General features: G+C 37.6%; 3 protein-coding genes across 4 annotated transcripts; 1 reads left to right on the top strand and 2 right to left on the bottom strand.

Annotated features, from left to right (window-relative positions):
* On the bottom strand, positions 598 to 4265 carry LOC18778534 (serine/threonine-protein kinase HT1). The gene is made up of 4 exons (XM_007211933.2): positions 3781 to 4265; positions 2260 to 3452; positions 1550 to 2005; positions 598 to 1246 (listed from the first exon to the last, which is right to left on the bottom strand). Exons 2-4 carry the CDS (start codon positions 3001 to 3003, stop codon positions 974 to 976), a joined length of 1473 nt encoding a protein of 490 aa, XP_007211995.1. The 5' UTR covers positions 3004 to 3452; positions 3781 to 4265; the 3' UTR covers positions 598 to 973.
* Positions 6249 to 8452, top strand: LOC109948966. Of its 2 annotated transcripts, XM_020563054.1 has the most exons (6): positions 6249 to 6602; positions 7098 to 7193; positions 7397 to 7481; positions 7592 to 7667; positions 7787 to 7845; positions 8082 to 8452. In XM_020563054.1, exons 2-6 carry the CDS (start codon positions 7132 to 7134, stop codon positions 8328 to 8330), a joined length of 531 nt encoding a protein of 176 aa, XP_020418643.1. In that variant the 5' UTR covers positions 6249 to 6602; positions 7098 to 7131; the 3' UTR covers positions 8331 to 8452. The 2 variants fall into 2 exon arrangements, with proteins under 2 accessions (XP_020418643.1, XP_020418644.1); XM_020563055.1 differs by lacking the exon at positions 6249 to 6602 and having other exon boundaries at positions 7085 to 7193.
* LOC18778176 lies at positions 8555 to 10225 on the bottom strand. Its single transcript, XM_007211688.2, has 3 exons — positions 9921 to 10225; positions 9572 to 9797; positions 8555 to 9216 (listed from the first exon to the last, which is right to left on the bottom strand). Exons 1-3 carry the CDS (start codon positions 10143 to 10145, stop codon positions 8786 to 8788), a joined length of 882 nt encoding a protein of 293 aa, XP_007211750.1. The 5' UTR covers positions 10146 to 10225; the 3' UTR covers positions 8555 to 8785.

Here is a 10472-nt window from a genome sequence, read left to right as displayed (position 1 = left end):
GTCATATCGCAACATTAAACTCTTTAGCTACACAAGGAGACAATTGTGTTGTTCCTTGAATGAGCAGACAAACCCAGTTGTGTTCTTGGCAATACAACACACGAAAACATTGTGAGAATTTATGTGAACATGTCCTTCACCACCTACCCTTTTAAAGATCACGGATTTTTTTGAACCCAAATTTCCATACAAGTAATCAAACATTATGATGCAAGGAGAAACATGTAGGCCATGCATTCACGTTCGCCTCAAAACTAGACATTTATGTTTGTATCAAAGAGTCTTCAAAGCGTGTAAGGCAGGCAAGGGGTAGGGGAGGAGACAATTGGACAAAAGGATAGATGACTGGGTGGTGCAATAAGAAAACAAAGGGGTGTGTGGTAATTGCCTAGTTGGACAAGCCACTTCATTATTGGTTTGGTTTGATGAAGGATGCATTCAAATGCTTGGGAAGGTAAATAGAAAGAAAATGAAACAGAGCACCAATAATTCTGGTTGCGAAAACCAAACCCATCCTTGATTGATTGCATGAACAAAGGTGAGTCTATAAAAATTTATATAAAAAAATCTAAAAAGGCTTGGACAGAGAAGAAGAACTAATAAGAATATTCAACTTGCAAAAGAAAAGAAGTTATAACTGTCACCATATGGCATTTTCCACCTCTCTCTCTCTCTCTCTCTCTCTCTCTCTCTCTCTCTCTCTCTCTCTCTCTCTCAAGAGATAAGAGAGTGAGAGAGATGAAAAAAATATGCAAAATTGATAAGCATTTGTTGTGTATGTAAATAATATGAAAAATATATTTGCTTCACTCCAATGCATGCCTATCAATCTATTTGTTCACTTCCACTGTTCCACATGAATGTAACATAATAGAGAAATACAATTTTTAAAAAAAAGGCTTGAAAAACGAACCTTCTTTTTTTAATTACAATTGACCTGGTGACACTACAAAAGCCAGATCATAAGAAAGATTCAAGAGAACTTGGGTTTGGGCACGGGTGTGCTATGAGGATGCACAGGACCAAGCTTATGAATCCGGTGAAGGAGCCCCTTCTTATGATCTTGGCAAATTAGATTTTGTACATGAGTCAAGGTTCCGTCGCGGGCAAGGGAAGACTCGAATTGCTCCAATACCTTCACAACCTGACAAAACTCAGGCCTTTTATCTGGTTGCAAGGACCAACATTGCTCGATCAAGACTCGCATGGCAGATGGGCAGTCCTTTGGAATAACAGGCCTCAAATTCTGAAAAGAAAGAACCCACAATATCTTAGAATGTATTCCATATGTAACTTTTAAGTTAGAAGTTTCTTTTTTTATAAGTAACTTTCATTTTATAGGTATGCGTATAGAGCTTCACAAGAAAGAGTAAATGGCAATATTGAAGGTGCTGCAAGTTCAAATCTTTTGCAAACTCATTCCATTATGAGTTATGACCCTCATCTGCTACTTATTGAAGACTAACCTTCACAGACTAAGGGAAGGAGCCCGATATGCAACCCTTCTAAGTTCGAACTATAGACGGGAAATAAAAGTTAGAAAACATACCTTATTCACTACAGCAAAAGCAGCTTGAATGGGATTCATATCCTCATAGGGGATTGCTCCGGCCACCATTTCCCACAAGACGAGTCCGAAACTGTACACATCAACCTTCCTCCCATAGGATTTACGCTTGATCATCTCCGGGGCCATCCAACGGTACGTCCCAGGGTCATCAGCCAAAGAATCGCAGTATGCCTCCTCGCATGCTATACCAAAATCAGCAATTTTCAGGTGGAATTCTTGATCAATAAGAACATTTTCGGGCTTGAGGTCCCGATGAATGATTCCTTGTGAGTGTATGTATTCCATTCCCCGAGCAATGTCCAAGGCAATGGCAATCAGTTTCTCCAAAGGAAGAGATTTATCCTCCAGTTTGTGTAAATATGCCCTCAAGGAACCCTCTGATAAATATTCCGTGACTACACAATATACGGGTGGCTTTCTACAGGCTGCAACAAACTGTTTCATTGGATCAAGATATCAGTAACAAAGGATACACAATTTCAGCAAACTAAAAGGCATGAATCGCAATTATGATAGTTCTAAACATGGTTAAACCATATATGATGTCTTAAAACTTCAAGCTATAATAGACTATTGGTTGACCAGCATACGAAAATTGAAAACCCAAAAGAATAATTCTGACAAGGCAAGGGAGAAAATTACATAACCAAATAACATATGAAAGGTGGAGAAAGGAAGAATTCAGTCACCTTTATGACATTTGAATGGTGGAGACGTGATAGAAGAGTGACTTCTCTACTAAACTGTTTCTCCAATCGAGCTGCCAATACTCCACTTTCGTCATCATCCGGAGCCCTGATAATCTTAACTGCAACAGCTTCATCGTTGTAAATACCATGGTAAAGCCTGCTATGCGCCCCATGAGCAAACTTAAGCCCAAGAAACAACTTTGACAAATCAACACTAAATTCATCGGCAGCTTCCACAGCATTAACTCTGCCACCGGCATGGTCAAAGTACTTGGCCCAAGGCGACTCCTTCCGGTTCTTCGACTTGTCATTGACTTTCATAGACGCCAAGTGCCTCAGGGGGCTCGTATTCATCGGATTCGATACCTTAGTTTGTGAATCCTTACTAAATAACCTTCCCATAACTTTTCTCTTAGGATGTGGTGTCGAAAACCTCTTGGCTTCAGACTTGGCTTCCTTAAACTCATCAGAGAGGGTGGTCTGAGGCAGAGGGGACAAAGATCTCTGCTTGTTGATAATGAGATTTCGCTGAAACCGTGAAGGAACATGGTTCCTCTGAGTCTTTGAATTACCGAGACTTGAAATCTGATTAGAAGGAGCCTCTGTTGCTGTTGCTATAGGCCTTGACTTTAACCCTGAAATCCGGTCTTGTTCAATGGTTAGAGGAAGGGAGGCCAATCTTGAAGAATCAAAGCGATGAGAAAACTTTGTTCTCCTAATCCAAGAATTAGCCTCTTCCTCCATATTTCCCAGTAATTCTCTGAATCCAACCCAGCTTTACACCCACAAAACCTCCTTAATCTTCTTCTCCTCTTCCTCTAGCTGAGAAGGCGGCTTAAAGCAAAGTCGATACTCTTTAAACAATCTAATTTCAACTATAGAGCTCGAAAAACCAAATTTCTTCAAGCCCATCAACAACCTCTAGCTTATAAACTAATACACGGAAGGAAAAAAAAAATCAAACTTTTTTCATCACTGAAAGCAGAAAAGCATTCAAACCCTTGAAGAATGAGGCTGCATCAAATCCTAATCTCATCTCCATCAGAACCAAAATTCCATCAAACCCACCATATCCCATCCAAAAGCAGACCTTCCAATCAAATAATATGGACCCTGAGCACCACCAAACCCTCTAACCTCTCGAAAACAAACTTGTTTTGGTTTCAAAGTCAAATACCACCTTCCGTAAAAGCCTGGAAATTCACACACATAACCCAATAAACAAGTCAATACAAATTAAAAAAACAAAAGCCCCAAAAAAACAAAAGTGTACTCAATTATATTGAAAACGAAGAAACACCCATGATTACAACCCCATCAACCACGTAAGAGAAAATAAAAAATTTAAAAATAAAAAATCATTGTGTCAAAACAATCATAAATTCACTAAAATAATACAGAATAAAATATACCCAGATGCAAAATAATTAACATTCCACATAATATCACACCAAAAACAAAGTCAAAAAATTATATTTAAAAAAGGGTAACCAAGTAAAAAGTCTGAGCTGATAAGCTTACCATAAGGGATATGGCTTCTACATGATGGCGACAAATCACCATGAATTCGAATTGTATTTCACCATTTCAACTTTTGATACGGGGTAATGGGAAGAAATCTATGATCTTTGGTAGGGAGGAAATATTTATAAATAAAATAATAATAAAAAACCCAATAATCCTAGCAGATTTTTTTCTATTTTTTTCCATAGACAATTTGCTTATACGTATCGTATAAGCTGGAGCGTAGATTCCATGGACCCCGATATTTTTGGTGAGGTCTCTCTAATGGTGCGGTGAGGAGATGTGGGGTTTCAATGGGGGTGGTGGTGGGTGGGGGCCACCAGAGCGGAAGTCAGAAAAGACGGATTTGAGAAGAAGGTGAGGTGTGAGAGAAGAGGAAGAGGAGAATTCCTTGATTAAAATAATGTAAAATGTGGGATTACATGTGTCGTTATCGGAGAGAATGAGGTACGGATGATTTTTAAAAGCCGAACGCCAGCGGGCACCGAAAGACAACGAACCTACGGTTATCTGGTACGGTTCGCACGGACCAATATCTCTGTACGTGCGAGGTTCGACGTGTTAAAGCTTAAAATTGTAAATCTTTTGCTGTTTGCTGTGTGATTATGTTAGGTAAAGAGCTGGAGATTATGGAACCTTGCATCTAGGATTAGTAAAAATAGTAATTGTGGATAAAATTTCGACTTTTATCTTGAATGCGAGGATAAATGTGTTGGATATATCTATATTTTAGAATAGATATGCATGCAAAATTTGAAGATGAATTCTGTCACCAACCTCGATGTGAGAGTAAATACTCTATTGTTAGAGTCATACATTATTAAGTTTTATCTAAAAATAGATTACTTAATTTTTACAAAGTCTTGATTTTCTACATGTGTATTTGTAGAAAATTACCATAATACCGTAGTTTTTATGGAGTAAATGGAAATGCAAAAGCCTAGACTCTAAAACAAGGATGAGATAAGGAGAACGAAACAATGACACTTAAAGTATAGAAGTATTTTTCATGCTTTCACACTGGGAGGGTTTTTTTTCCAATTTCCAAGCTATCATCTTTTACTTGATTAGAAGGATTATGTAGTCTCCTAGAGGTACATGGATTGGTTAAAGTATTCGTGATAGGCTTCCTAAATCATCTTATTAGACAAATTTTAAGAAGCAATTGGAAAAATACAACTCCAACCATGCTCCCTATCCATCTCCTAAAATAAGGAGACTTCTAGGAGCTCACAAATATAATGAGAGAGAAATGACTCCTAGTGACTTGGCCATTTTTTTTTCCTGTCAAAACAAAATTTGTATTCCCATATATCCATTACGGATGGCTAGGGTGGTTCCAAAAGGGTGGTTCCAAAAGAGTGATTCCTTTGCCATCTATGTGGATTTCACAGCTAATACTCTCTGCGGATTTGGTTACCATAGCAAGCAGCTTGAACAACACAAATGTAGGAAGTGCAGTTTTGGTCCAAGTCTTGTTGGATGGTTACTTAGAGCAAAAAGGCGATTAGTAAAAGGCAAAAATCCTTGGAGCAAAAAGACCTGATGCTACATGTGTAATTTTCAGACTACTCGTGAGCAGCAGTCAGGAAATCGAGCTAGGATATATAGAAAGAATATATATATATATATAGAGAGAGCTTCCATTGAGGGATCCCTCAAATAAGCTTATTTGAGGGACACCCCTTGTAGGCCCCACTCCGGATTGTATTTCACTAATCCAAACCGTCTATTTTGTACATACTCATTCAAAGATCATCTCAACAAAAAATCACTTGAATCCGATATTATTTGACCACTCAATTAAGCTATTGAAATTTTAGCATTTTCTTGAAGCATCGTATTCATTGATTTTGTAAGACACAATTGGATGTCGAAATGGTTTCCGATTTGTCTAATTTTTTGTAAGGATGATCTATGAATAAAGACCTAAAAAATAGATGGTTTGGATCATTGGGAAAAAAATTGTAGGGTACCCTAAGGGGCGTCCCTCAAATAAAATTATTTGAGGGATCCCTCAATAGAAGGGGACTGTATATATATATATATATATATATATATGCTCTCTTTTTTTGGTGTTGATATGGGAAATGAAAGAGATTACGAGTTTTGAAGATATGATACTTACACATGTTTAAAGAAGAAGAGAAAAAGAAGAAGGAAAAAAAAAACACGCTATTGACATTAAGTTGGAGTTAGTAAGGTTGGGGCTTTTTTTTATTTATATTTTATATTAGAGGTAATTGAGTTTTTATTTTAAGGATGATTTGATGATCCGGATCCCATGACTTGTAAATTGATCATTGAATAAAAAGAAATGGACCTTTTACGAAAAGAAAGGAAACTGGAAATAAAGAAAAAGGTCCAAATATACACTGAGACAAAGCCCATATGTTCACATAAATCCAACCCAAGCGAATTAAATTGGATTTTGACAAATGTTTGACAGGCACACGTTGGTTTACTATAAATTGGGCCGGTCTAGTTTTGACCCAATGAGCATCCCGGCAATGGGCCACAAGGTCCGATGGGCGTGATTTAAATGGACCAATCATATTGGTGTAATTTAATGACGCGCATGCCGTAGCAGTAGTAAAGGAAGTTTTTTTTATTTTTTATTTTTTATTTTTAAGAAGGGGAAAGTAAAACAAAGCCTTCTTTTTTCAGGAAAAGGACAGTAAAAGAAAGATTTTAAAAAATAAAAAATAAAACCCCTACCGGTAGTAGAAATCCATATCCCATTCCCATTCATACATATGCTGCTAACCCAGAGCTTCTTCCTGCCTGTCTGTTTTAAACCAGAGTTATTTATTTCACAGGTCTGCTCTCTTCTTCAAAATATGGCCTTGTGCTTTTTCTAATGTAGTTTTACTTTTAAATTAATACTCTTCTGCACTTTAATTTATGCTCTTTTGTGCCCTATTATTTTATTATCGTATATTACATATATATATATATGATGTACTTGTGCTGTTTTCTATCGAGGTGATTTAAATCTTAGCTGAAGCTTCAAATTATCATAAAATCTAATTTTGAGTATCAGACAAAATAGCGTCCGTAATTACACCATGTTTATATAATGTGTATGATCGCGTATCGTACAACTGGCATGACACACTAGTATTTATGATGCTTCACATACTATAGTATTCGTAATTCATTTGTTATATGAGTGAGCTTGTAATAGTTAGGAGTACGTATCATTAGACCTAATTTTATGTGCTCGATTCCCATTCTCTATTTGTGTAAAACAAAGAAAAAGATGTTACTAACTAAGTCAATATACTAATTGGCTTTTTTTTCCTTTTTTCCAGACAGATTGAGTATAGTGAACGCTTCAGAAAAAGAATGTTGTGGTGTTCACATTGCGGAGTTCTTGTTCCTCCAATGAGAGATGATCTTCAGTTTGTGTAAGCAACGCCTTATTATCTTTTGCTACTTTACATAATTGAGATGGTTTCCTCAAAAGTGCTTTTTTATGAAAAATTGTCTCTAGATACACTTATTAAATTTTATGCCAAACGCTTGTACATGTGCGTGTGGCTCTTTTAGAAGCATTCATAAACAAACCCATATCACTGCTTTTGCTTCTTCTCTTTTTGGTTTACTTCAGATCATGCAGTGGTTGTGGAAAAGTGCTTATCTATCGAGATGCCAGTACTAGTGAACCTACTTTGGTCAAAAGCTCCGGAAGAAAGGTACCATATCCCTCTTTTGGACCCCATATCCATAATCCATCTCCTGGTTATTCTCCAAGAACGTACCAACCGTGGGAACTGATGTTTTTGCTTTTTTACTTCGTTTGCAGGGCAGGAGGGCAGGTTCTTCTTTAACATCGGTTTCAAGTGACAATTCACAGTCGTTTGAAGGTCCTTTAAACGAGGGTATGCCTTAAAATTAATTACATCAATTAATTTTCTGAACATACAAATATAAATGCAGATCTTCAAAACTGTTCTCAAACTGTTTATTTCTCTCTATGTCCTGTTTTTCTTGAAATTAGGACTCTGGTCAAAACGTGCTGTCGGTGCCAATCCTGCTATGCTGCTCAAGATCAAGAAAGTTAGTCTGAGGAAGTTTTTTTGGCTGAAAGCAGTAAATCTTAAATAGAACTGGCATTTTGTGTTCTAATTACATGATTATAAACATAAACACAAAACTAATTTGTTTAAGGGTCTTCTACTTTGCTGTGAATACTTTCAAATTCAAAATTTAGACACTTGAATTTCCAGTTTGAAACCAAACTTTATTTTGCCTTTTATCAAACAAATAATTGCTTGTTCTTCATCTGTTGGCAGCAAGCTCCTAGTTCAAGGAAAAAGTCCAAGGCAATAATTATTCATGCTGGTGATGCCAAAGGACAAAACCCTTTCAGCATAGAGCATGAATCAGACATCTCTGAAAATGACTTCAAATTGAGGCAGGATTATGAAAATGTTAAAGAGGAAGGTGATGGAAGGCCAGCAAATTATAAATCCCACGTTCTGAATCAAGAAAATGTTCATGAATCTACCTATGATGCTGATGATGATGCTGATTATGATTAGTGATGTTGGATGTTTAATGTGTCCTATATGCAATTGTGTTAGGCTGCTCATACATCTGTGTGAAAATCATGTTCCATCTACCAAGCAAGTCTTAATTAGTAATAAAATGAAATTTCATCAAACAGAGCATGTTTTCTTAGAAACAAAAACTCCCCCATGTTCTTGATTGAAGAAGTTATTATGTTAAAACTTGTGCCTCCATCAGCGGAAAATGTGTAAAAAGGTAAAAGAATTACAATTGCTCCTTCTTGAACCTTTTATTTTTGCAGAAGCAGAACTGTTATTTTGCAGTAGCTTACAGTGGGCAACAACAGATTTCATATCCATTATTACTAATTAGATGATCTTCTTTCCTTTACACATATAGTATACATACACTAAGCTCAGAAGTATTAAAAACTTGACTATTTCAAAACGATCAAAGCAAGAAGATGAACCAAAAAACTTGCTTAAAATCACACAACTTCAACTGCTGTGATGCAATAACTGTTAGGCAGCATCTCCAGCAAATCTACCGTTAGCATGGATTCCTTCGGCTTTGGCCGCAACCGGCCAGAGTTTCCCACTGACAAAAGTGGTGTTGATGTTGTTCTTTTGCAGGGACTGAGCCATTTAGCTTGCATGTACTTCTGCTTCCTCCATGGCCCCATGTGCATTTTCTTCTCCTTCATGCATTTCTTTGCAGCTGAGCATAAGATTTTAATTAGGTTTTGTAGTCTCTCAACTTTGCCAACAAACACTTCAGGAAGCCGGTTCACCAGATTATTGTATTCATTGCTTGCTCTGGCCATCTCGAACTCTGCTCTGAAGTTGAGTTCTATAATCACCCTCACCTCTCCTTTCTTAGGGTTTGAACTGTCCACCACATCAATAAATGTGTGCTCTCCTGAACAACAATGAAAGCAAAAGCATCATTAGCATCTTAACCTTGGTTCGACTGTGAATCTGAGTCATTGATCATATAAATTTTTGTTTGAATGTGTGATATCGAGGTACTACCTACCTTAATCAACTGCTCTATTTTTATTTTTATCTTATTTACTAAAAAAGGAAGAAAAAAGCACAAAGGGGCTGTACGTGCTAATTATAGAAGACATTAAACATTTGTGTGCAGACTTGTATTATTTTAGGTAGAAGGTCAAAAAAAGAGCAAGGTAGGTCAAGAAAGAAGGTGTGTGATGGGATATATTGTATTAATTAATTAGTGAAGTATTTAAATTATATATTTAATCTGTTTTTACCTGAAGGAATATCCGGCGAACTCCTCCACTTAGACTTGCAGATGGCACTGTTGTAACCAGCATTGCAAAGCCTGCCGGAAACTTCTCTCATTAGGCAGCTCCGGCAACCGCTAGCCATCGGTTTCCCACAACCACACTCTGTCCCTTCCCTATTTATCTCATTCACCGCCTCTTTTGTCACACTCCTAATTCTCGTCTCAAGAGAACTAGTTCTGCACAAGGTCGTCTACAAAATACGTAACAAATACTTATGTTGTCAGACTCTAAACAAAGATATTATCTAACTTTACAGTTTGATAACATAACATTTTCATATTATATATACAAATGCGTATGCGTAAACAATTACTTGTAAAAGCTGGTGCTGGTTTTCCCAAAACCTCCTGTCCTTCTCCTCCTGATCTCCAGCCTCTTCTTCCTCTTCATCTAGCAAGAAGGCTTCATTTTCTTGGCTTCCATCGCTGCTGCTGCTATAGCTTTCCCGGAATTCTTGACAATCCTCAAGAAACCCGAAAACCATGCCGGAAAAACTCGCCGCCAGTAATTGTTGAGCGGTGGCAGGAGTTGTAGCCATTTAAAGAGATCCCACGCTGGTAGTAATTTCTAGCTGCTACACAAATGGTGTGAGCGTATTGGCATGAACAATGTGAGGAATAACATTGGGCTTAAATACCAAAACCAAAGTTTGGATGATGGTGGGGCCCACTAGACCAACGTGGACTACAGGCCGCCGCGGCCGCGCACATGAGGGGGGACGCTATTTACCAACGTGGCTCGATCCAATTCGGTCAGGTAAATCGAAGCGGTTCGGTAGAGATTGGGCCGGACAGCAGGGATCCACGTAAGGCACGTCCAATAATTGCAACAGTCTATCTGGATATACTCGAATATCCAGCTTCTG

This window comes from Prunus persica, chromosome G4, assembly GCF_000346465.2.
Source record: "Prunus persica cultivar Lovell chromosome G4, Prunus_persica_NCBIv2, whole genome shotgun sequence".
Classification (NCBI taxonomy): domain Eukaryota; kingdom Viridiplantae; phylum Streptophyta; class Magnoliopsida; order Rosales; family Rosaceae; genus Prunus; species Prunus persica.
Note: the sequence above shows the minus strand (reverse complement) of the source record. Positions and strands in the feature narration are given on the sequence as shown.